This window comes from Lissotriton vulgaris, chromosome 2_1 (assembly GCF_964263255.1).
Source record: "Lissotriton vulgaris chromosome 2_1, aLisVul1.2, whole genome shotgun sequence".
In the NCBI taxonomy this organism is placed as follows: domain Eukaryota; kingdom Metazoa; phylum Chordata; class Amphibia; order Caudata; family Salamandridae; genus Lissotriton; species Lissotriton vulgaris.
The window spans coordinates 889,599,799-889,627,341 of record NC_141687.1 but is presented as its reverse complement, the minus strand read 5'-3'; the positions used below and the strand labels follow the sequence as shown (position 1 = coordinate 889,627,341).

General features: G+C 44.9%; 1 protein-coding gene across 1 annotated transcript in view; it reads right to left on the bottom strand.

The window, feature by feature from the left end:
- The window catches only part of IFNLR1 (interferon lambda receptor 1), a 271,583-nt gene that overhangs the window by 8,879 nt on the left and 235,161 nt on the right, over window positions 1–27,543 (bottom strand). Inside the window, exons 5-6 of the mRNA XM_086956424.1 lie at window positions 10,455–10,608; window positions 10,239–10,357 (exon numbers count right to left, since the gene is read on the bottom strand). Coding sequence (XP_086812550.1) covers window positions 10,239–10,357; window positions 10,455–10,608 — 273 coding nt within the window. The remainder of the gene's footprint in view (window positions 1–10,238; window positions 10,358–10,454; window positions 10,609–27,543) is intronic.

Sequence of the window (27,543 nt, the reverse complement as noted above, 5' to 3'; positions counted from 1 at the left end):
ATTGCATGAGTAAACGTGAATTCTTACCAATGAAATAAGCAGGTTTCAATACTGTGACTTTCTCCTCTAGTAGATGGTTGGTTAGTGGTCCCCATCACAGTCCCTTTCTCACTTGACTTTTAATTGTTTATTGTATTCTATTCAATTCTATTCACTGCATTTGTAGAATGTGCTATTCTGGTACTATGGGAATCAGTTGACGATACCAAGGAAGGTGGGAATAAAATATTAGTTTTGAGCAGGAAAGTTTTCAGTGATTTGCGGAATGCTTAGGGGCTTATTACGAGTACAACGTCGTACTCGTGTGGGTGGCGGTCTGACCACCGCCATACTGCGGTTCTGCCAGCAGTATTCTAAGTGTGGCGGTCAGACCACCACGAGACCGACAGCTCCACCAGGATCAAGGATCCCCCAGTCTGCAACCGGCCTGAATATGCTGGGGGTGCCGCTGCCAGCACCGCAGAGCAAATACGAGTTTCATTTTCACCGCTCTTTGCATGGCAGTGAGCCCTCCATGATGAGGGTGGTGGAAAGGCAACTAAGGGGGCCCTATAATGGCCCCCTGCTGGATCAGGGCCTGTGGGTGCTTGCATGGGGGGCACATGCGCCCCCTGTAATTTCACCCCCCGTTATTGCACAGTGTGGCATGTGTGCATGCCACACAGTGCAGGAATGGGCTGCAGGCACTGTCACAGCAGCAGGCTCCATGTTAGGCTCTCCTATGAGCCTAACAGCCCACTGCTGCGAGACTGCCGCATCACCACCACTGCACCGCATGCCATAGATTACACTTGGACTTGGCGCTCCTCCTGTTAGCACGGAGGTGGTGGGATGTCAGAAGGACTGCTAAACTCGTAATTAGGGCCTAAGTAATAATAAGGTGAAGTGATAAAAAAGAGAAAGGAATTCCGTGTTTTGGCAGGAAAGTAAGGGAAGTGTTGGCTGCCCATATGAATATGGTAGATTTTATGAAGAGTGAGAAGCTGTTGAGAAGAAGGTCATAAAAAATGAGAAGAGCAGTAAGGAGGGAATTTTTATTGAAGCTAGTTGGGACCTTGCTGGTGCTCATGGTTATATAAAAAGGGGGCCTATTCAAAAATAGCTTTTTGTAGTACGTTTAGTAGTACTTCAACAGTACTAACATACTACAGAATGCTATTCACTTACCCACATTCAAAGGTCTTTGCTTCTGCTCTATATTTCTTAGCCCCAGCTGCAGGGATCTCCGCCTACATAAGTATAAGTTTTAGTAGTGTATGTTGAAGGGACAGAGGTGAGTGGCTGGAATAAAAAGAAGGGGCTTAGGGATGAGTAAGGAGGGACTTAGGGAGGGCTAAGGGGAGGCTTTGGGAAGACAGGCATACCCTCAAATGAGTAAAAACAATGCTATTAAAAACCTGCACTTCTATAGTTGCTTCCCGCCGCTGCTCCCTGCGGCCCGCCCCCCCGCCGTTCCCATTTCCCACCCCGCTTCCGCCTCCCAGCTGCACCTCCCTCCCTCAGCCCCTCATATGGAGGCCGCACTGTGGTAAAGGGAGCGACCCTTGACCCTGTCACCAGGTAGGTCACCCAACTAGCCACCGCGTGGTCCTCCCCGTGCTGTGCTGCTGCGCTCTGACCGCCCATTCTGTGAGCTTGTACCTGTAACCTGTGCTGTTGTAATTCTTTCGTTTTTTTACTTTTGCCTTTTGTAACTTGTGCTTGTTAATTCGTCGTTTTACCGCTCGTTCCCCTTTTGCCTTTTGTAACTTGTGCCTGTTTTATTATTCGTTTTTACCCCTTATTCCCCCTTTGCCTTCTGTGCCCTCCCGCTTCCCGCCTCGCCCTCTGCTTCCCGCCGCTGCTCCCTGCGGCCCCGCCCCCGCCGTTACCAATCGCCACCCCGCTCCCGCCTCCCAGCTGCTCCTCCCTCCCTCAGCCCCTCATATGGAGGCCGCACGGCGGACGCGCAGTGGACGAGCGCAGCGGGCGTGCCGATTCTGCGCCAAAGGCAAGCCCGTCTACGTCCGTCCGTGCCTGGACCGCGCCCAGCGCCGGAACCCCTGGTCCTCGATGATGCCAGCCCACCCGAAGGACTTACAACGCCGCCACCCTCCACGCACTTCTCGCCGGCCGAAACCCCGCCTGCTACCGAGCCACCCCAAAACGCACCCAAGGACCCTTCACCTGCCAAGCCTGCAAATTCACCTGCCTCCGAGCCTACACCGCTCCCACCAAGCCGACCACCAGCAACAACCACCTCAAGTGCATCCTGCTCAACACCCGCTCCGTCCACAGGCACGCCGTCGAACTCTGGAACCTCCTCGACACAACAGCACCGGACGTCGCCTTATTCACGGAGACCTGGATGAACGCTTCCTCAGCCCCCAACATCGCCATAGCCATCCCAGATGGCCACAAGATCACTCGAAAGGACCGTGTCAACCAAACCGGAGGAGGCATCGCCATCGTCCACAGAAACACCATCCGCATCACGACCAACTCGGACGACACCCTCACCGCCGCCGAGCACCTTCACTTCCAGATACACACCGACGCCAAGACCACCCTCAGAGGCACTCTCATCTACAGACCCCCGGGACCACGCGCCCAATTCAGCGAAGCCATCGCTGACTTTGTCAGTCCACACGCCCTCACCTCCTCAGACTACATTCTCATAGGGGACCTCAACTTCCACCTGGAGAACAGCAAGGACTGCAACACCGCCGCCCTGCTGGACAACCTCCACAACCTCGGACTCAAGCAACTGGTGAACACCTCCACCCACTACGCCGGCCACACGCTTGACCCCATCTTCTCCTCCAGCAAGCACATCTCCTTCAGCCACTCCACCGGACTACACTGGACAGATCACAGCTGCGTCCACTTCAACTTCAGGAGAACCACGACCCACCACCACCCGCAACAGGTTCCCCGCAGAAGCTGGAGCAAGATCACCGCCGACCAGCTCACCACCGCCCTCAGCCAGAACCCACCCACCAACACGACCGACCCCAACGAAGCAGCCCGCAACCTCACACAGTGGCTCACCAACTGCGCCGACGACCTCGCACCACTGAAAAACCCTCCCAGTAGACCCGGCTGCAGGAAAGCCCCGTGGTTCACCAACAACCTCAAAAACTCCAAGAAAACCTGCCTCACCCTCGAGAAAGCCTGGCGTCACGACCAGACAACAGAAAACATGACAGCCCTCAAGAACGCCACCCGCAAACACCACCAGTTGATCCGCACCAACAAAAGGACAACATTCAAAGAATGACTGGACAACAACACCCACAACAGCAAGGAACTCTTCAGCATCATGAAAGAGCTCTCCACCCCAATGCCTTCAACAACGAGATCACACCCTCGCAAGACGTCTGCGACTCACTTGCCTCGTTCTTCCACCGCAAGATCGCAGACATACACAACAGCTTCGGAGCACAGACCACGCACCCAACCACCGAACCAACACCCCCCACCACCACCCTCTGCACCTGTACCCCAGTCAGCACCAAAGACACCACCCACCTGATGAACACCATCCACTCCGGCTCCCCAACCGACCCCTGCTCACACCACATCTTCAACAAAGCCAACTCCATCATCGCACCCCAACTCCGGAACATCATCAACAGCTCCTTCGCATCTGCCACCTTGCCGGAGAGTTGGAAACATGCCGAGCTGAGCGCCCTCATGAAGAAACCCACAGCAGACCCCACGGACCTCAAGAACTCCGCCCCATCTCGCTCCTCCCCTTCCCAGCCAAAGTCATCGAGAAGACTGTCAACAGACAACTCTCCGCCTTCCTCGAGTCCAGCGGACCCCTCGACCCACGCAGTCCGGGTTCCGAACAAACCACAGCACCAAGACCGCCCTCATCGCAGCTACTGACGACATCAGCTCCCTGCTTGACAACGGGGAAACTGCCGCCCTCATCCTCCTAGACCTCTCAGCAGCCTTCGACACCGTATGCCACCGCACCCTGATACAGCGCCTCAGCAACACCGGAATCCAAGGAGCGGCCCTGGAGTGGATCATCTTGTTCCTTGCCGGAAGAACCCAGAGAGTCCCCCTCCCCCATTCCGATCCGCGGCCACCAAAATCATCTGCGGCGTTCCACAGGGATCCTCACTCAGCCCCACCCTCTTCAACGTCTACATGAGCCCTCTCGCAGCCATCGCGCGCCAACACAACCTCAACATCATCTCCTACGCCGACAACACCCAGCTGATCCTCTCCCTCACCAACGACCCCGCCACCGCCAGAGCCAGCCTCCAGGAAGGAATGAAAGATGTCGCGGAATGGATGAAGCTCAGCCGTCTGAAACTGACAAGATGGAAGTCCTCATCCTGGGACCATCCCCCTCTGCCTGGGACGACTCCTGGTGGCCCACTGCCCTGGGCACCGTACGCAAGCCAACGGACCATGCACGCAACCTGGGCTTCATCCTGGACTCCTCCCTCACGATGACCAAGCAAGTCAACGCAGTCTCGTCTTCCTGCTTCAACACCCTGCGCATGCTCCGAAAGATCTTCCGGTGGATCCCCACCGAAACCAGGAAGACGGTCACCGAGGCCCTCGCCAGCCGGCTGGACTACGGGAACACCCTCTACGCTGGAACCACAGCCAAACTCCAGAAAAGACTCCAGCACATACAGAACGCTTCTGTATGACTCATCCTGGACATCCCTCGCCACAGCCACATCTCTGCCCATCTGAAAGACCTGCACTGGCTCCCCGTCAGCAAGAGGATCACGTTTAGACTCCTCACCCACGCACACAAGGCTCTCCAAGACATGGGCCCGAAATACCTCAACAACTGCCTGACATTCTACACACCCACCCGCCAGCTCCAATCCAACAGCCTCGCCTTCGCCTCCGTCCCACGAATTCGCAAATCCACCGCCGGAGAAAGATCCTTCTCCTACCTGGCGGCCAAGACATGGAACTCCCTACCCACCCACCTACGGCTGACCCTGGGCCATCTCTCCTTCAGGAAACAACTCAAGACCTGGCTATTCGAGCAGTAGCGACCCCACCCCCCTAGCGCCTTGAGACCCTAGCGGGTGAGTAGCGCGCTTTACAAATTTGACTGATTGAAAAAGGGTCCAAAAAAGTAGTAAATGTATTCCAGCTCAGAGCTGGAGTAATTGCAGCACCTCACATGGTTAACAACTGGTACTGCAAGATCCTCACTAAGAAAATAATTAGAGATATGGACTTAAAAGAGAACCCCGTAGATAGTAATTTTAAATTAAATGTAATTATTTAAACTATTGAAAAATATAAACAAATTTAATTTGATGTTTAAAAATTATCTATCAATAGCACATTTAATATTTGATTTTTAAATATTCTATGAGTCATTTTATTTTTTTATCAAACATAACTAAATTACTTTGAATTAAACCAGTATATCACTTTTCATAATGTTTAATACATTGTAAAGAAATATGCATTTTTTAACCTTAGTTGGGATTTCTTTTCATAATTTAAACCTCAGAAAGAAATGTTTTGTTTAATTTAATATGCTCTCAATATTTTTATTTTATTTTAAATTATTCTCAATTCTATTACATTTTATATTTAAAATAAATATCCCAAATTATGGGACATTAATATTAACATAAAAATATGTGTACACTATTTTATTCAAAAATTGTTTAATACATTTTTACACTGTTCCCTATACTGGAGTCTACACGAAGTGTGCGGATTGCCAAATATGGTTGTAAAATCATTATTAATAGTAACTTTACAGTTATATATAACTTTTTACTGACTTCTCCCCCCTTTTCAGGAGTGTGTACATGTAAGTCTACTTATTTGAGTAACTTTACACTCGTAAATGGTAAACAGTCAAAAGTAGAATTGGTATTCAAAAGTGTAAGAGTAAATTTACTTGTATTAAATATAGACATGTAGATTTACCTTTGTGAATAGTAACAAATGTGTTGAGGAATTGGTAGCCAGTGAAGAGAGGAGCAAAATTGTGTGATGGAATAGTGACAGGGAACCTTGAAAATAAGGCAGTCTCTACATTCTAAATTCAAGACAAACGAGAAAGGTAGAAGGAAGGCCAAGACATAGAGATTTATAGTAATCTAGGCTAGCATGAACAATGGCTTGAATATTAATCTGACATACATTGTGAAGCAAGAAAAGGGTAAACTTATGAAACAAGAAAAGATATTAAAAAAACAAAAATAGGAAATACGACTGAGTTTACGAGAGAGTGGCTGGACATTGTCCAGCGGAAAACTACTGACAAGGCAACAAAAGATGGTGTGGGTCCCAGGCTGAAGAGTTGCCAGTCAGATGTCCAATTAGTGTAATTCCTATCAACAACAAGGACTACAGTGTTGATCTAAAGAACACTGAAATTCATCCAAGAGAGAACCAAAGTGACACCGTTCTGAAAACTGATGCAATTGACATGTGAACAATCGTTTTGTTCTGACCAGGATCTCTGTGTCATTGGTGTATTAAACCAAGGAGAGACTAAATGAATGTGTGAGATTAGCCATTAGAATGACACAGGCAAAGATATGAGAAGAGATGATGGACAATCCCTGAAGGGCCCCATAATGCCCACCGAGTAAATGAAAGTGGAAATTAGCACGATGGAAAACCTATGAGTGGTCAGTTAGGGCCTGATTTGCAGTTTGCCAGACAGGAAATTCAACCACAATAGATTACTGTTCTTGCCAAAACCTCGTTCTTCCCACCTTATTGTAGATGGACGGACCTTAAGTATTTTGCTGAAATAGCCCTGATTGGCTTTGTCCATGGAATACTTCCTCTCATGGCCCAAAGAAGGAGAGACCATTGCAGAAAGGACATTAACCCGTCAATTCTATTTAAGGTTGACAGTATGCTGCCTTATTTTCCTTGTCTATTACCATCAGTAACAACCTGGTGGCGAGGGACAGGAAGAGAACAATAATAACCCTTACACTCTAGGAGAAAGCTCCAAGGTTGTTTAGGATATAGGTTTTCTGTTTTTCAGAGAAACAACTCGCATGACATTATAGGAGACAGTATCAAAGGCTACAGATAGGTCTTTTAGGATCAATGCCACTGATTTGATACCATTAGGGCTTTTTTAATAGTAGTACAACTAAGGGCTGTTTCCATGCTTGACGGAGAGAGTGGTATGTTAACTAGGGGTTACAAAAATAAGTAAGCAAGGGGGAGACAAAAAATGGTAGATGGTTGATTATTGATCTTCACCATACTAACTTTCTCAATTGCTCTGATAATTGTTTATTCCACATGAAAACTGGATTTTAGGAAGAGGTAGACACCGTGGGGAAGGAGATTGGAAAGAGTAAGAAGGACAGTAAGATTTTTTTATTTTAATGACGATAGATGTGATCTAGCTTGTGCATGGCATAGTGAAATAAATAGAGGCTCTTATAATGATGTGTTGAATAACTGGAAACTAATGGAGAGAGGAATGAAATGGTGTGATTCATGAGGTACAGGAACCCGCTGGGTCAAAAACGCAGGTGAGCCCCTTTGCAAAAGCAGGTCGTTTTGTGATCGGTAATTTTGATGTCTCCACAATAAGTTTTGGGTCCTTCACTGCTGCGGCCACCTGGCCCACCCACACAAGAGAGGTACCATTTTTATCAAAAGATTTTGGGAAATGTGGGGTGAGTAGAATTTTTTGTGGATCCACACAGAACCCATCACAGAAATTTGAGGAAAATTTGTTTTTTTACAAAGTTTGAGGTTTGCAAGGGATTCTGGGTAACAGAACTTGGTGAGAGCCACTCAAGTCACCCCATCCTAGATTCCCCCGGGGGTCTCATTTTAGAATTTTTATAGTTTTGCTAGGTTTACCTAGGTGCTAGTAGAGCTAAGGTTCAAAACTACAGCTAAGCACTGTGCCAAAAAAAGGGTCAGTTTTCACAGTAAAAATGTGGTGTGTCCATGTTGCGTTTTGGCCCATTTCCTGTCGCGGGCTCTTGGCCTACCCACACAAGTGAGGCACCATTTTTATCAGGAGACTTTGGGGATGGCAGTGTGTGGTGGATTTTCGTGTTTTCATGCAGGTTCCAGAACTTTCCATCACAAAAATGTGTTTTTTGTGATAAAGTTTAAGGATTGCATGGGATTCCGGGTAACAGAACCTGGTGGGAGCCACACCAGTGACCCTTTACTGGATTCCCCTGGGTATCTAGGTTTTAAAAAAATGAATACGTTTGCTTGATTTCCCTAGGTGCCCGCAGAGCTGGGGTGCAAAATCCACAGCTACACACTCTGAAAAAAAAGGGTCAATTTTTACAGTAAAAATGTGGTGTGTACACATTGTGTTTTGGCCTCTTTCCTGTTGCGGGCACTAGACCTACCAACACAAGTGAGGTAACATTTTTATTGGAAGACTTTGGAGAATGCAGGGTGGGTGGAATTTTGTGGATCCACACAGATACCAGAACTTTCTATGACAGAAATGTGAGGAAACTATGTTTATTTTTACAAAGTTTGAGGTTTGCAAGTGTTTCTGGTTAACAAACTGGTGAGAGCCACACAAGTCACCCCATCCTGGATTCCTCTGGGTGTCTCATTTTCAAATCTTATAGGTTTTCAGGGTGACAGAACCTGGTGGGAGCCACACCAGTCACCCTCTCCTGGATTCCCATGGGTATCTAGTTTTAAAAAAATGAATAGGTTTGCTAGATTTCCCTAGGTGCCGGCAGAGCTGGGGTGAAAAATCCACAGCTACACACTTTGAAAAAAAGGGTCAGTTTTTACTGTAAAAATGTAGGGTGTTCACGTTGCAGTTTTATTTTTACAAAGTTCAAGGTTTGCAAGGCATTCTGGACGACAGAACCTGGTGAGAGCCACTCGAGTAACCCCATTCTAGATTCCTCTGAGTATCTAAGTCTAAAAAATGTATAGGTTTGCTAGGTTTCCCTAGGTGTTGGCTGAGCGTTCAAAATCCACAGCTAGGCACTCTGCAAAAAAAAGGGCCTGTTTTCACTGTAACAATGTTGGGTGTCCATGTTGCTTTTTTGGACCATTTCCTGTCGCAATCTCTAGGCTTAGCCACACAACTGAGGTACCATTTTTATTGGGAAACTTAGGGGAATATAGAATTGTATAGCAACTGTTATTACCTATTGACTTTCTATGCATTTCTGACTTCCAAATGTAAGACAATGTGTAAAAAAGAAGTCACTTTGAAAAATGTCCTATAATTCACATGCTAGTATGAGTACCCACAATTTAGTTTGGAGATGTGCAAATAGCTACTGCTCTAAACTCTATAGTTTTTTTCAATGTCAGAAAACCACAGGTGTCCTTGATACCTATTTTCCACGTTTTATATTTTACCAAATGAATTGGTTACCCGTTACACAATGAAAAACCATTGCAAGACGCAGCTCAGTTATTGGCTGTGGGTTCCTCAGGTTCTTGGTGAACCTAAAAGTCCTATAAATCCCCACAACCAGAATGGTCCTGCGGATGTAACGGTATATTGCTTTAAAAAATCTGTCATACTTAGCACAAGTTACAGATGAAAACGTTGGCACAAATGGCTGTTTTTTTTCCACTCATTTTCAAATTTCCTTTTATTTTCAACTGTTAGTTTCTATAAAAAGACCAGAAGGATCTACACAAATGACTCCTTGCTGAATTTAGAATTTTGTCTACTTTTCAGAAATGTATAGCTTTCCAGGATGCATTATTGCTTTCGAACCCATTTCTACCAGTAACTGGAAGGAGGTTGAACATACAAAAAGTAGCAAAAATAGGTAATGTCCCAGTAAAATTCTAAAACTGTGTGAAAATGTTTTGTTTGCTGACAAACGTCTGCCTGTCCCTGAAAGCTGGGAAGATGGTGATTTCAGCACCACAAACCTTTGTTGATACCACTTGAAGGGAAAAAAGACGCTTTCTTCTGAAGCACTTTTTATCCATTTTAAAAAAGAATGCAGCTGTATTTTGGCTCATCTCTGGGTCCATCCAAGGAAATCCACAAACCCTGGCTACCTTTGAAATCCCCATGATGTTGGAAGAAAAGGATGCACATTTAGCATGGATACTGTATTGGACAAAAAGTTACAGGGGCATAAGGCATACTACCCCAAATAGTCGATTAAAGGCTGCACACAAGGGGCGAAAAGGCCTAGCAGTAAATGCGTTAATTACAGTAGACTGGCAGCCAACAACAGACCTAAGAGAAATGTGCTTATCTTGTACAGATTGGCCCACATTTATTAAAATAATGAAATGTGTGTACATACCAACGAAGCTGGAAGTTTTGCTCTGGGAAGTGTTTTAAATTTCATGATCAGACAGATGACCCCCACAATAACCACAACGAGAATAACTGATATTGCCAACAGTAAACTCCAATCAGTATCTAGGTCAGGAAAAAAATGAACAACACAGAGGTATGATGAAAGACATTTTCAGGAGAAAGAAACATGCAATGTTGAAAGGTTTTATGTGATACTTACTTTTTTGATTCAGTTGTAGACACAATGGTTCAGAAAATGGGCTAAGCTTTTCTTTCATCGCAATAAATGTTGTCCTGGCAACCATGCAGTAATTGCCATGAAGTCCTGCAATACTTATATTCACCTCCTCATACATTAGATGAGTTTCTGATATCTGTAGAAGAAGGTGCCAGATTAGCCAAAGTTGAAAACTCAAAGCTTAACATGTTGAATCTTTACATGATGTTGAAGGTGCATGATCACAATACTGAAATGCAGTCAACAACCAATCACCACTGATGAATCACATTCTCACTAAAATATGGGGGCCAAACAGAAAGACAGATCAATGAGACAGTCAGTCATTCCTTCCACAAATTAATGCAAACGTTGAACATTATCAACAGATAGTCTGATTCACAAAGATAAACTTACACCTTTGTATTAGTTTAATCCTTTCCGGTAGTCACAAAACTGAAATTTAAGAGCAACTCTATGACTGTGGAGACTCTGCAGTTGGGCCTAAAACTCTGCTGAAATAAAAAAAGGCCTGTGTCATCTTTATATGTGTGGAGTTCTTCTCCCTGACTGCACAGTCTTCTCATTTGTAACGTTACTGTTGAATTGCAGTTTGGTGAATACTGAAAAAGAGTAAACACACAAACGTTTACCTTTTGGGAATCAGGCCCCAAATTATTAATGTGTTCATTGTTGTAGTTTAACTCTCTGCCACAGATGCACTACAAATACGTTAATGGTATAAGAGTACTTGGAGCCTGATTTAGATCTTGGCAGATCTGGTCCTGCCATCACTTTTCCTTTGTTTAATACAACCAACTACTAGGCGGTCCACCGACTAAACTTAGATTCTGGTGGTTCTATGGACGATAGTTCATCGGAGTCCCACCATTTCTGTCAGAATTTTCCCCACCGTACCAACTGTGTGATAGGCAAAAACAGCTGTTGGAGGGAGTTCAACCAATATTTCAGCCTGACCAATCATGATGTGCCTCTCCATTGATGTAACTGGGCAGGTAAACCGCAACACCTGAGTTGGCAGTTTCAATGGGTTAAAAGGTTGAAACCGTATCTTGTTTTCACTACCATTTCCATCATGAGCATGATTGTCCAAGTCCTTCAGTTTCTGCTGCTACTTGATCACAAAGCAAACCAACCTCGTTGTCACTGGAATCAAAGTTAAGCTTCTTATTTTACTTGTTTTCTTTTGAATTGTCTTTTAACATTTGATCTTACAAGCAATTTTTCTCTGCTGTATAATGCATACGTGTGCAATGTTGCCGTTAAGGAAATTGAAAGAAACGCACCTGTATTAACTTCATTATTTTATTTTTTTAAATTTGGTACCAGCTTCCATCATGATAATGGAAACTTACACAAAATTTGACATAAATTAAAATATATAATGTGTTCATATAGATGTGTATTTTTTGTAAACTATCACATTTTAAACATTTGCATTACACATTTGTTGACTAATTTACATTTAATATAATTCAGTAATTGCACTAGACAAGGTAAAACCTTTTTTTCAATAAATGTAAAATCAACTTAATTCAAATTCTTATTTATGCAGCATTTCCTCTTGTCTAGTGCATTTCCTATATTTTGTTAAATTGTATTTCATTGGTTTAAGGTGTAATGCATATGTGTTTATTTTTTCACGTATTAAGTTAAGATAAACACACCTGTATTAACACCTTTGCTGCTAGGCCTTTTCCCTAACTGTGCCTTTTTTTTGGGCTATTCAGGGTAGTTTGTGCTCAAGCTCTCATAACTTTTTGTCCACAAAAGGTATCCACGCCAAATTTGTGTGCTTTTTTTTACAACATCTGAGGATTCAAAAGGTACCCAGAGTTTGTGGATTCCCCTTGAGGAGACTGAGAAATTTGCCAAAATACAGGTAAATTTCAGGTTTTGGGGAAAAAAGGGGAAAAAAGTGCTGCAGAAAAAAGTTTCTGTTTTATCCCTGCAAATTGTATCAATAAAAGGTTTGCAGTGCTAAAATCCCCATCTTCCCAGCGTTCAGGAGCAGGTAGACTTTTGTCAGAAAACCAACATTTTCTGCACAGGTTTGGCATTGTAATGGGACAAAGCCTATTTTTTGTGCTTTCAAACTTCTTCCAGTTAGTGGTAGAAATGGGTCCGATACCAATAATGGATCCGAGACAGCTATAGATTTCTGAAAAGTAGACAAAATCTTAAATTCAGCAAATTGTGTAGATCCGTCAAGGTTTTCCAATAGTAACAGCTGAAAACAAAATATTGAGTTGAATAAAACAGCCATTTGTTTCTACATTTTCACCAGTAACTTCTTCTGACTATGCCAGATTTTTTAACCCCTTCGCTGCGGCGGCAATTCCGCCGCAGCGCTAGGGGAATGGGGGGCCGCGTGGCGCTCCCATGCTCGTGACGGAACCGCTCCGTCACGAGCCTCGGTTGCGCTGTGCTGATGACGGAGCGGTTCCGTCACGGCCCCGCCTGCTCAACAGAACGTCCAGCGCAGGTGCGGAATCTGCGCCACGCAGGTGCGCTGAGCGAGCTGTGAAGGAACCGCTCCGTCATCAGCACAGCGCGTCCTTGGCTGGTGAGGGAGCAGTTCCGTCACCAGCATGGGAGGGGTTAAAGCAATATATTGTTACATCCACTGAACACTTCTGGTTACTGGAATACATAGGGTTTGTAGGTTCACCCAAGAACACGAGGTACCCAGGACCAAAAACTGACCTGCACATGGCAATGTTTTTGCTTTGGGTAACGGGTATACAGTAATTCATTTGGTAAAAAAATAAAGAGTGAAAAATAGGTATCAATGAAACCTATGTATTTCCAAAATGGGAACCAGATTTGGAGTTTAGAAGCAGTGGGTATTTGCACATCTCTGAATTTGTGGGTACCCATTTTAGCATGTGAATTACAGGGCATTTTTCGAAATTACTTCTTCTTTACACGCTGTCTTACGTTTGGAAGGCAGAAATGCATTGAAAGACAATAGGTAATAACACTTGTACTACTATTCTGTGTTTCTCTAAGTCGCCCGATAAAAATGGTAGCTCACTGGTGTGGCTAGGCCTAGCACCTGTGACAGGGAATATCCCACTACAGAACATAAACACATCACTTTTTTCCACTAAAAACTGACCATGTTTTTTGCAGTGTTCCTAGCTGTGGATTGTGGGCCCTAGCTCAGCCGGCACCTAGGGAAACCTAGAAAACCTGTCCATTTTTTAAATCTAGACACTCAGGTGAATCCAGGATGGGGTGACTTGTGCAGCTGTCACCAGGGTCTATTACCCAGAATCCCATGCAAACCTCAAACTTTTAGAAAAAACACATTTTCTTTGCATTTTAGTGATGAAAAGCTCTGGAATCTGAGGGGAGCCACAAACTTCCTTCCAACCTGCATGTCTCCAAGTATCCCACTAAAAATGGTACATCACTTGTGTGGGAAGGCCGGGTACCCGTGACAGGAAATGTCCCAAAACGCAACGTGGACACATCACATTGAAACCGGACCCCTTTTTTTGTAATGCGCCTAGCTTTGGATTTTGGACCCTAACTCAGCCGGCACTTGGGGAAACCTAGCAAACCTGTACATTTCCAAAAACTAGACACACATGGGAATCCTGGATGTGGTGACTTGTGTGACTGTCAACAGGGTCTGTTACACAGAATCCCTTACAAAACTCAAACTTTGTCAAAAAACACATTTTGTAAACATTTTGTGATGGAAAGTTCTGGAATCTGTGGAGAGCCACAAATTTCACCCAAGGCTCTCAATAGGAAAGGCATCTGACTTGTTTGGGTAGGCCTATTGCCCGTGACACAAAATGGCTCAAAATACAGCAAGGACACTTCCCAGTTTTCCACTGAAAACTGACCCTTTTTTTGCAATAAACACAACTGTGAGTGTTGGACCCTAGTTCACTATGGAAGCTTAGCAAACCTGTAGATTTTTTAACATTAGACACCCAGGGGAATCCAGTATTGAGTGACTTGTGTGGCCCTGACCAAATTCTATTATCAAGAATCCCTTGCAAGCTTCGAACTTTGTAAAAAAAAGCAAATTTTTCTCAAATGTCTGTGATGGAATGCTCTGGAATCTGAGGGCAGCTACACATTTCCTCAGATCCAGCATTCTCCGCTGCCTCCCAATGAGAATGGTACCTCGCTGGTTTGGGTAGGCCTACTGCCCGCAATAGGAAACTGCCTAAAACACAATGTGGCCACATCACATCTTTCCACTGAAAACTGACCCTTTTCTTGCAGTAAGCCTAGCTGTGGATTTTTGGCCCTAGCTCAGCTGGCACTTAGAGAAACCTAGCAAACTTGTACATTTTTTAAACTACACACCCAGATGAATCGATCCATGATTGGGTGACTTGTGTGGCTCTGACCAGATTCTGTTACCCAGATTCCCTTGCAAACCTCAAACTTTGTAAAACAAAACCACTCATTTTCCTCACTTTTCTGTGATGGAAAGCTCTGGAATCTGAGGGTAGCCACAAATATCCTTCCACCCAGAATTCCCCCAAGTCTCCTGATAAAAATGGTACCACACTTGTTTGGGTAGGCCCAGTGCACGTGACAGGAAACTTCCCAAAACGCAACATAGGTACATCATGTTTTTACACTGCAAACCGGCCCTCTTATTGCAATGTACTTATGTATGGATTTTGGACCCTAGCTCAGCAAGCACCTAGGGAAACCAATCGAACTTGTAAAAAAAATTGAAACAGACACACAGGGGAATCCAGGATGGGGTGACTTGTGTGGGTCTCACCAGAGTATGTTACCCAAAATCCCTTGCAAACCTCAAACTTTGCAAAAAAACATATTTTCCTCACATTTCTGTGATGCAAAATTCTAGAATCTGTGGAGATCCACAAACTTCCGCCCACCTACCAAATGCTGGGTGGGTGTAATTTTGTGGCTCCCCACAGATTCCAGAATTTTCCATCACAAAAATGATACTTCACTTGTTTGGGTAAGCCTAATGCCCGTGATAGGAAATTTCCCAGAACACAACGTCCACATATCACATTCTTGTACTGCAAACTGGCCCTTTTTTTGCAATGTGCCTAGCTGTGAATTTTGGACCCTAGCTCAATCGGCACCTAGGAAAACCTGCAAGCCTCTAAAAAATGTTAAACTAGACATCCAGAGGAATTCAGTAGGGGTTGACTTGTGTGGCTCTCACCAGGTTCTGTTACCAACAATCCCTGGCAAACCTCAAAAGTTTCTAAAGAACACTTTTTCCTCTCATTTCTGTAACGGAAAGCTCTGGAATCTGAGAGGAGCCACAACCTTCCTTCCACCCAGCTTTTCCCCAAGTCTCCTGATAAAAATGGCACCCCACTTGTTCGGGTAGGCCTAGATCCCTCACCAATAAACAACTTAAAACATATTAGGGAGACACCAAAATTAGCTATCACAAAACCATCTGGTTTGGCAAGGGGGTAACCTGTGTTTTTGGTCCTGGCTAAGCGGACATGCAATGAAACTTACGAAACCCAGGCATTTCTGAAAACTAGATACCTGGCTGAGGGAGTCCAGGGAAGGGTGGCTTGCGTGGATCCCTCAACATTTTTTTGCCCAGAATCTCCTCTAAACCTCAAATTCAGCAAAAAAAAAATAATTCAAACTCAGAGTTCCCCCAGTTCTCGCAATAAAATTGCTACCTCACTTGAGCGGAAGGACCAAGTAACTGCGACAGGGAAGGCCCCAAATTTATTGTGGAGGCATCAAAATTATCGTTCAAAAAACGACCAGGTTTTGCAAGGGGGTCACCTGCATTTTTGGTCACTGGCTTGGCGGCCATCTAGTGAAACCTACCAAACCCAAACAATTTTTTTAACTAGGAACCCGGGGCTGTCTAGGGAGCTTGCATAAATTCTTCAAACTTTTCTTACACAAAATACCCTCCAAACCTTAAATTCTGCCGAAAAAAATCAAATTTTCCTCACATTTCTGTGTGAGAATGTTATGGGATCACCAGGCTGACACTAATTTCCTACAACCCACCATTCTCTCAGGTCTCCCAATAAAAATGGTACTTCACTTGTGTGGGAGAGCCAAGTCCCTGCGAAAGGGAAAGGCCAAAACGTATTGTGTAGTCATCAAAATTATCTTTCACAAAAATTACCAGGCTTTGCATTGCGGGCGCTTGCGTTTTTGGTCCTGGGCTTGGCGGACATCTAGGTAAGCCTACCAAACCCAGACATGTCTGAAAACTAGGAATCCGGGGTAGTCCAAGAATGTGGCAGATGAGCCTATAAATATCACTGATCTGCCCCCAAGGCTGGCAGAATCAGCTAACATGTATGCTTAATAAAAAGGTGAGCAACCCTCGACTATGGGGTTGCTCCCTAACATGCCCATAAACATATTCCTGGTGATTCATGGGCTTTCTGCCCCCTCCCGGGGGGTGGGGGTAGATTGGGTGTAATAGCCACCTTCAGCCCCCAAGGTAGGCAGAAAGATGGTGCCCATTTTTTTAGAAGGTGGGGCATTAGCATATCCATCCAGGGCAGCCAAGACCCCTGCAGGCTATTGCCCCCGTATGCACCCAGGGGGGTGGAAAGACTGTGCCCATTCTTTTGGGGGTGGGGTGAGGCATTGGCATGTCAATTCTGGGCAGCCTCCACCCCTACACTAGGGAAAAAAATCCCTGGTGCCTAGTAGGCTTTCTGCTCCCGAGGGGTTCAGATTGAGAGTTATTGTCTCACCTGCCCCCTAGGGGAGGCAGAAAGACTTCGGTCACCACTTATGGGGTGTGGGGGCATGACCATGCCCATTGTGGGTAGTGCCCACCCCTCTTTTATGAAAAAGAAACACTTTTATATTTTCTGTTATAAATGTAAGAAGGAATATGTATATCATATTTTCATCATTAACATTTTTAAGAATCAATTAAATGTAAATGAATAATAATGTTGAGCCAAATTTTGTAAACTTAAACTTTTTTGATACATAACTGTGATAATTCTTTCATGAAGTAAATTTAATATAAATAAGAAAAAAAGGGTTTTCAACAAGAACACCTTATGGCTTTGTTGCCCATAAATTGCCTCCTAAATATAGGCCAAAGGGTAACCTCCTCAGAAAGGGGCATCTTTTTGGCACAGGGCAAGCACCACCAGGATTTGTCTTGGGAGGGGTGGGTTTATATTTGGTAGGGGTCAAGGACAGATAGGAGCTTGAATTATTGGAAGGATGAGTAAGGGTAGGAGGGTTGGTAGAGGAATGGCTTTTGGAGGTAGAGGGAACTGGAGTGGATGATGTGCTTGTGTCTGTGTATTTGGCAGTTGTATGTGGAGAAGTGTGGCTCAATGGTTAGAGCGGCAGACCCTGATGCAGAGGTCTAGCCCGGGACCAGGGTTCAATTCCCCGCCTCGGCGGGTCTTGGGCTCAAAATTCCATGGACCTGATAATTCTCGCCTCGGTGCCTATTCCAATCATGGAGTCCCACTCTGCAACTCTGGGCAATAGCTTGCTTAATCTCCACAACAGCCCCCACAACGCTAAGGATGCCTGGCCTCCACCTTGGGGTGCCCAGGAGTGGACGCCTCACAGGGCAAGCCAGGATGGGTTACACAGCGGTATTCGTACAAGCGCCTTGAGACCCTTGCTGGTGAGTAGTGCGCTATACAAGTATCAAATTTACATTTACATTTATGTATGTTTGGTGTATGTTTATATGTCTGTTTTTTGCTGGTGTTTGATATTCTGGTGAGTGTATGCATTTGCGTTTGGTTGGTGTAGTTTTGTGAGTAAGTGTGCTTTTGTGTGAGTGTGTTGTTGTGGTTGGTGTGGCTGTGGTGATTGTGGATGTGGTGGTGCGTGTTGGTGAGATTGTGGTTGTGGCTGTGGCGGTGTTTGTGGTGGTTGTGGGTGTGATGGTGGTTGTTGGTGTGGTGGTGTTTGTAGTCCTTGTGGTTGTGGTGGTGGTTGTGGGTGTTGTGCTTGTGATGTTTCTGTGTTTAGTTTAAATAGTGTATATATGGTATGCGTGTGTGTTTGTGTTTATGTGTGTGGGTGTCATTGTGCTGCTTCTGTCTGTTGGAGTGGGTGCGTGCAAAGAAGTAAGTGTGCTTGAGATTGGGGTGAGAGTTTAGATTTGTGTTGAATAAGGGACCTAGGCTGAGGTAGAAGGTTGGGCTGGTAGGGAGGCTGGGGTGAGTGTGGAGGCTGCTATTTTGGCAAAAAAACCTCTGCATGCTAGACATTGGACTGTGAATGGCACCCAGAAATGCAACCATTTGCTGCATTTGGCAGGATAGCCCATGGATGGCATTCACTATCACAGTATGGCCCACAGAGATGCTACGCAATAGATCAGTATCCTCCTCACTCAGCGCAGCTGGGGTGCAGGGGCAGAGGGTGAGTTGCCTTTGGCAAAGGGGACCCCAGCCCTTTTAGGGGTTCGGGTTTGGCCAACTGCGGGGAGCAAGAGAGAGGGTGGAGATGTGTCTCTGGCTGGTGAACAAGGATGAAGTGTTTACAGTTCCGGTAGGGTCCACCACCACTAGGGACTGGTCACTTTGGAGGTCTCTGATGAAGATGACAATGTATTGGCTGTTCTTCTAGTTCCTTTAACTTCCATGCACTGTGTCCATCCATATCTGATGTCTCATCACTCAAAACACAGTGGCCAGCTGCTACCCTGCCTTCTTGGCCAATATCTCCTTTGCCTGCTCTTGAAGATGCTGTAAAGACATATACAATAATTGTATTGTATCTGTGTAAATATAACTGATCTTGACGTTTTTTTCTTAATTTTTTTTCTAAATCTATACATGCCACCTGCCTCAAGGCTTTTAAAGTTGAATTTATATGTATCTCTTGTATGTAGGGAACATCTTCAGAAACCGTTTGGTCACAGTTTTGTAATTTTCTATTATTGCTTCTAATTTATTTTTGATAATTTTTCTGAACTATTTTCATTTCTCCTCAGTAACTGTTTTACACTTCTGAATGGTTCTGATTTGTTGTTTTGAATAGTGAATTTATGTTACAAAAATGTAATATAAAACAAAAATCCATTTGTACATTGTGTGTCAAGGCAAAAAAAGCTGATTACTATGGTAATTGAAAAAATAGAAATATGAATTAATGTGTGTTAATATATACAGTAATGTTCTACTAATATTTGAATGAACTGAAAGTCTGTTTTGTTGACATTTAACTGGCAAAACTTACTTAAATTAACTTAAGTAATTTTCAAATGTAAAAAATACATTTTGTGGTTCAATAATTAAGTTGCCTATTAATGTACAATGCCCTATAGATTTACGTATGCTGTTAAAGAAATACAAAAGATTTTTTTGTTTGTTTCTAACTACCTCTACAGCATAAGTAAATACATAATTCCTGATACATTTTTAAGCCACTATAGTATAAATAGAAACATTTAAACATTTTCTCTAAAATATCTGAAGTTATTTTTAGTTTGTTTTACCATTGTGAAAAAAATATGCTGGCTTTCAGTTTAATCAAAAATTGGTACAACATTACGGTATATTTTTTAACACATTGATTCATATATATTTTTTAAATTAAAACTCAAAATGCAATTTACAATTCCATTTTTTTAAAACTTTTGATGCATTTATAATATTTCTTAATGAGTATTTTTTGTGCCTAGTTTTGAGTTTTGCAGATGGAATACTCCAACATATATGTGACGGAATTTTCATCTGTCTAATTCCAAGTGCATTATAAAATACTGATCTTGGAATGGTTTGGAAAAAATATCAATTTTGTTTTGTTTCTTTCTGCAAAAGTCCCTTAAAGTATTCTATTTTTTTCATTCGGGATTTTTCATCTCAACAAAAGGATAAAAAATGAATGTTTTTGGTGTGTGTTACCCTATCACTAATATGTTTACATTCCTGTCTGTTTTAAAAAAAAGTATGCCTATAACAATTGTTTTTCAATAAACAGACTGGATTACATGTACATTTGTGAATCAGTAAGACATCAAGCAAAATTATCAATCTACATTTTTTTTAATTAAAACATAATTTTAATATTGGCTCCTCAATATATCAAAACTATTTTGAAGGAACCTGTTGAGTAATCTTATCCATGTTATGTCCTTATTTTCGTTTACCAATCCAGCCCAGAGACACCATCCTGGCTGACCTATATGTCAAATTCTAAACTTTTCAAAGACTTGTTTTTGGTATATATATATATATATATATAGATGGAGTGGGTCATTTTATCGGTTCGTTACATCAACGACCTGTTCCTCATTTGGAATGGAACAGATCAAGAATTCCGTAAATACTTCTCCAAATTGAAACAGAATGAAGTCGGTCTGCAATTTACCTGTACTACAAACAAAAAACAAATTGACTTTCTGGACACAAACATTTTTATAGAAAATGGCAAAATTGAATCAACAGTGTTAAGAAAGAAGACCACAACAAACAGTGTTCTACATGGAACTAGCTTCCACCCCAGGCAACTAATAAACAGCATCCCCTATGGGGAATTTACAAGAATGAAATGAAATTGTTCTAAGGAAGCAGATGCGGAAGAGAAAATCCAAGAAAGCAGGAAAAGGTTTAAATCGAAAGGCTATAATGAATGCACACTCAATAAGTGCAAAAAGAGAATTGACCTAAAAACCAGAGCCGAAACCCTGATTGAAGTCCCATCGGACAAAGATCCACCACGGTTCATAACGACATATAGTAAGGAGAGAGGTTTATCGTGAACAAAATGAAAAAACACTGGTACCTAATTTTAGGGGATCCTGATATTCGTGAACTAGTAGGTAACAAACCAACAGTGACCTATCGGAAAAATGTCTCCCTAAAGGATACGTTGTGGAGAAGGTTGGCTCAGGGGTTAGAGGCGGCAGACCTGGAGCTTGAGTTCGGCCCGGGACCAGGGTTCAATTCCCCGCCTCAGCGGGTCTTGGGCTCAAAAATTCCACGGACTCGTTAATTCTCGCTCCGGTGCCTTCTCGACTCACGGGTTCACACTCTGCGACTCTGGGCAATAGCTTGCTTAATCTCCACAACGGCCCCTCGCGGTGGGATGCCTGACTTTCACCTTGTGGATACCCTGCCAGGGTTATCTCACAGGGGAATACCAGGACGGGTTCCCTAAGCAAGCGCTGAGATGCCCCAGGGTAAGTCGTGCGCTATATAAGTCTCATTCATTTCAAAAGCCACTTTCAGACAAAGCAAAAAAAAGATTGGCTCACTAACCAACGTAAAGGGTTCAAACCAGGCAAATCGTGTAAAGCCTGTAAAATAGGCAGAAGTATGACAGTATTCAAGAACCAAATGGTAAAGTAATGATGATTGAGAAGAACATAACCTGTACATCCAAATTTGTCATATACATGATAGAGTGCAAATGCGGTATAAAGTATATCGGAAGCACAACGTGCATGTTAAAGAAACAAATTCTGGAGCACATTCGTGCAGTGAAAAATGCCAATATGGCATATGCAACAGCAGAAGACATCAGTATGTGTCAAAAGGGAGACTGGAGAGCGATGTGTTTCTATGGGATAAAGATGATACCACAAGGAGATCGAGGTGGAAATCGTGTCAGGAAGCTGCATCAAGTGGAATCACGTCTGATCATAAAATTCAGGATAAAACACCCTGGGGATATTAACAATGACGAGGAACTTTATGTTCATCTGGAATAGTTTTTTTTCTTTTTAAATAACAGTCCTTAAGAACTTTAATCAATCTTTCACTAATGTAGTCTACATGAAATGCACTTTGGGGAAAATGGGTACTATACCCTATAAAAGAGAAAGAATGTGACAGCAGAGGAACATACATTGCAAATAAAATCATGTACAGTATGTTGCAGGGTACTAAACCATAAGCACATGCAGTATACATTAGTAACATGAATATATGGATGTCAAAACAGTTATGAGTACATAAATCTGACAAATAGCGCAATTGTCTTTCTATAACATTTATGAAGTTTTTTTGAAAAATTGCGATAAACCAAATATCCCACAATGTGAGTATATATATATATATATATACTCCTCCAATCCTGCTTCAATTAAAAAACAGGTCTGACACATGCTGGGGTTGCCAAAGATCAATTCAATTGCCACCAAAGTGCACTTGCCAATCTTTGCGATGTCCACACGTTCAGCCCTTGGCAGACGCGTTTTGGTGGATGCCTTCCTCAGTGCCGGGTATCTGCTGAGTGTGCCAAGTTGAACCTTTTTGCGGGGCTTCCGTTAAAAACTAACCGAGGGCTCTCATTGGTTGGGCATCGTTGTAATAGACAGCGGGCAGGGAAAGTTCCTCCCGATGATGTAAGGCGCCATTTAGCCCAACAATGATCCTCGTGTACAGTGCACTGGGTCCCGCAATGTGCAACAGGGCAAAACAAACCAGAACAAGGTACAGTGACCAGTCTTAGCACATGATAATGCCTTTTCGTTTTGTTTGCTCCTTTAATTTTGCGGGAACAGCATGGTGGATTTCGTTGTTGCCTGTCATCCCCTTAGCAGGCAATCTGCTCCTTCTCCCCAGTACCTTCCACACACTCCAGGCTGGGGGGGCGCCGCGTTGTGCCTTCTAAGCACCACAATCCACAAAGTTTGTCAGCATTCGCGGAGCTCCTGACCGAGGGGCGTGTCAGATAAGCAGAGCCGACCTCCACCTACACATACTCCTCCAATTAAAAAACAGGTCTGACACATGCTGGGGTTGCCAAACATCAATTTAATTGCCACCAAAGTGCACTTGCCAATTTTCGCGATGTCCACACTTTCAGCCCCTGGCAGACGCGTTTCGGCGGATGCCTTCCTAAGTGCCGGGTAACTGCTGAGTGTGCCAAGTTGAACCTTTTCGCGGGGCTTCCGTTAAAAACCAACCGATGGCTCTCATTGGTTGGGCATCGTTGTAATAGACAGCGGACAGGGAAGGTTCCTCCCGATGATGTAAGGCGCCATTTAGCCCACCAATGATCCTCGTGTACAGCGCACTGGGTCCCGCAATGTGGAACAGGGCAAAACAAACCAGAACAAGGTACAGTGACCAGTCTTAGAACATGATAATGCCTTTTCGTTTTGTTTGCTCCTTTAATTTTGCGGGAACAGCATGGTGGATTTCGTTGTTGCTGGTCATCCCCTTAGCAGGCAATCTGCTCCCTCTCCCCAGTACCTTCAACACACTCCAGGCTGGGGGGGGCGCCGCGTTGTGCCTTCTAAACACCGCAATCCACAAAGTTTGTCAGCATTCGCTGAGCTCCTGACCGAGGGGCGTGTCAGATAAGCAGAGCCGACCTCCGCCTACACATACTCCTCCAATCCTGCTTCAATTAAAAAACAGGTATGACACATGCTGGGGTTGCCAAACATCAATTTAATTGCCACCAAAGTGCACTTTCCAATCTTCGCGATGTCCACACTTTCAGCCCCTCGCAGACGCGTTTCGGCGGATGCCTTCCTCAGTGCCGGGTATCTGCTGAGTGTGCCAAGTTGAACCTTTTCGCAGGGCTTCCGTTAAAAACCAACCGAGGGCTCTCATTAGTTGGGCATCGTTGTAATAGACAGCGGACAGGGAAAGTTCCTCCCGATGATGTAAGGCGCCATTTAGCCCACCAATGATCCTCGTGTACAGCGCACTGGGTCCCGCAATGTGGAACAGGGCAAAACAAACCAGAACAAGGTACAGTGACCAGTCTTAGCACATGATAATGCCTTTTCGTTTTGTTTGCTCCTTTAATTTTGCGGGAACAGCATGGTGGATTTTGTTGTTGCCGGTCATCCCCTTAGCTGGCAATCTGCTCCCTCTCCCCAGTACCTTCAACACACGCCAGGCTGGGGGGGCGAGGCATTGTGCCTTCTAAACACCACAATCCACAAGGTTTGTCAGCATTCGCTGAGCTCCTGACCGAGGGGCGTGTCAGGTAAGCAGAGCCGACCTCCGCCTACACATACTCTTCCAATCCTGCTTCAATTAAAAAACAGGTATGACGCATGCTGGGGTTGCCAAACATCAATTTAATTGCCACCAAAGTGCACTTGCCAATCTTCGCGATGTCCACACTTTCAGCCCTTGGCAGACGCGTTTCGGCGGATGCCTTCCTCAGTGCAGAGTATCTGCTGAGTGTGCCAAGTTGAACCTATTCGCGGGGCTTCCGTTGAAAACCAACCGAGGGCTCTCATTGGTTGGGCAGCGTTGTGATAGACAGCGGACAGGGAAAGTTCCTCCCAATGATGTAAGGCGCCATTTAGCCCACCAATGATCCTCGTTTACAGCGCACTGGGTCCCGCAATGTGGAACAGGGCAAAACAAACCAGAACAAGGTACAGTGACTAGTCTTTGCATATGATAATGCCTTTTTGTTTTGTTTGCTCCTTTAATTTTGCGGGAGCAGCATATATATATATATTACCTACTGGCAGTCGCCAGTAGGTAGTTATAGTTAGGATTGGCTACCATAGGAAATCAGCAACATTCTATTGGGAATAACTGGCACCGGTTGAGGAATTTGTGTGTAATTTTCCAAAACTTTGGCCAGCTCCGCTGCGCTCCTTCCCTGAAAGTTTCGGGGGGATTCGAGAAGTGGGGGCTGAGAAAAAAGGGGGGTCCCAAAACATGTTTTCTCCATGTTAATTTCCATAGGACTGTCTGACAAGTCTACAGCCCGAACCGCTGAAAGGAATTACGCCAAACTTGGCAAAATTGTAGGGAATGGTACGCAGATGTGCCTTTGCTATGTTTGGTGAAAATTGCTCCAGTGGTTTTTTAGAAAATTAACTTCAAAAACACATATATATCTATAGGTGCGCTGCAGGCGCTCACCGGTGCACGTACCGGGGAGTGCACCCGGCGCGCTACGGTAGTGCGCGAGCGGAAAGCTGATTGGCTGTCGGGTGTCTGTCAACATTCTAAACAGTCCGGAGAGTTCGCCATCTTGTGTCTCAGTAGAATCGAGACACAAGAGGTGAAAAAGAAAGGGGGAAATAATTAAAAGGGGGCAGAGTAGACACCCCCTGACCCCTTAAGTTTTCTGAGGGGGGCCTAGAAGGACCCTGAAGGGCAAAAAACCCTTTTTTTTTTTTTGAAATTTTCGCGGGGTAAGCGCTGGGTGCGTTCCTGGGTATGCTCTCCGGTTTGCGCACCCTGAACGCACCATGGGAAAAAACAGTGTGAAAAAAAAGAGAAAAAAAAGAAAGTAGAGTGTTTAGAGGAAAGTGATGCATTTCCGGAGTGTGTCAAAAAAAACATGCAACTCCAGCAATGTATCCTTTCAAATGGGGCTAGTCCCATGTGAAAGGGCCTGCGTCAGTTTTACGCCTGCTGTGAGGCAGGCGCAAGAAAAGTGATTGAGTGAAATCTCATAGATTTCACTGCGTCACTTCTACGACCCTTTCTTGGGTCAATACACCCCCTTTGCATACATTACAACTGGCGCAGGTATAATGTGGCGCAGGGGTTTACAAAGTGACGCATTTACCTAGATGCGTCACTTTGTAAATATGACTCAATAAGGTGCATTTTTTACACCACTGGAGCGTCACAGAAAGTGACGCACCGGTGGCGTAAAAGTGATGGATGGCCTCATAAATGAGGCCTTCAGTCTTCTACTCATGCATCATATTTAATGTATGACGCATTATGTCGCAAGTAGTTACAGATACGTCAGTATTTCTGACGTATCTGTAAGCGCAAAAGTGATGCATTGCTGGAGTGTGTCACAAAAGTGATGCAACTCCAGCAATGCATTCTTTCACATGGGGCCAGCCCCATGTGATAGGGCCTGCGTCAGTCTTACGCATGCTGTGAGGCAGGCCCAAGATTTTGATGCAGCAGTGTCCTAAAAGTGACGCAGTGAAATCTCATAGATTTCACTGCGTCACTTCTACGATCCTTTCTTGTGGCAATACGCCCCCTTTGCATACATTACACCTGGCCCAGGTATAATGGAAAGGGGAGACCTCTCGGTCACCCCGAACGTATGGCTGGGTGCCCCGACCGCCCGGGAAACCGTTGCAGGCGGGGGGCGTGTCCCCGGCCGGTATGCCCAAAGTGGCGTGGTTGGAGCACGCCCCCGCCACCTAAGAGGGTTGTCCTAACACCCGCCCGGAAGTCCGTGCACTTTTGGGTGGGAGGGGGATGCCGCTCGCCTCCCCGCTGCAAGTTAAAAGACGCGGGGTCCAGGCAGGTGTCCTCTTGTTCCCGCGCTCTGAAGGCTGCACCACTCATCGCTCGTGAGCCCTCAAGGGAACAAGCAGCAGTTTTTTTAACGTGGTAATCGTTGTTTTTTCTGTTTTAGTAGTCGAGGCGTATCTGGGATCGGAGCAGCTGCTGGAAAACAGGCAGAGAGAAAAACAGAACGTCGGATATGCCTGGAAAGAAGAATGGGAAGAGCTCCGAGATGGAACGGATGCTTCGCACACTGGTAAACCAAGTGTCGGCAATGGACAGGAAATTTGGTAAAGTGGACCAATTGGGTCGCAGCTTAGTGGCGCTCCAGAAGAAAGTGGAAGCTCAGGCGGGGCCCTCAGGGAGACCTAAGAGGATTGTGGGGCCTGCTTTGCCAAACGTTACTCCGGGGGGGACAAGGGGAAAAAGAAGAAAGAGAAAAGGGGTCCTAGCGAGGTCCTGGTCCCGATGGAAGTTCCGCTGGTCCCAGTAACCCCAGCGGCCAGCCCGGTGCCCGCACCGGATGGGGAATTGCCAATCCCTGTGATTATCACACCACTGTATAAGGAACAGGTACCCCCCCGAACTGGCGATGCATCTAGCGGCGGTATTGCTTTGGTTGAAGAAGGGAGCGGGGGGGATCCGCGGCAGCGGAAGATCCAGCTGAGGAGGCCAGGCAAATTATCGACCAGCACAGGCAGGGAAGTTGCTCTGGGGCAGGGAACATGCCTTCTATTCCTCTGCAGGTGACGAACACGGCCGCGGTCGAGAACCAGAATAAGGCGACGGACACGACCGGAGTTACGACGGAAAATGGTAAGAGGTCGCTCCCAATAATGGGGGAGGGCGCTGTGCCTTCCAGGCGGGAATGCCTGGCACAACATGTTCCGATGGCCACGAAAAAGATGGTGTGGGCCAACAAATATATTAATATG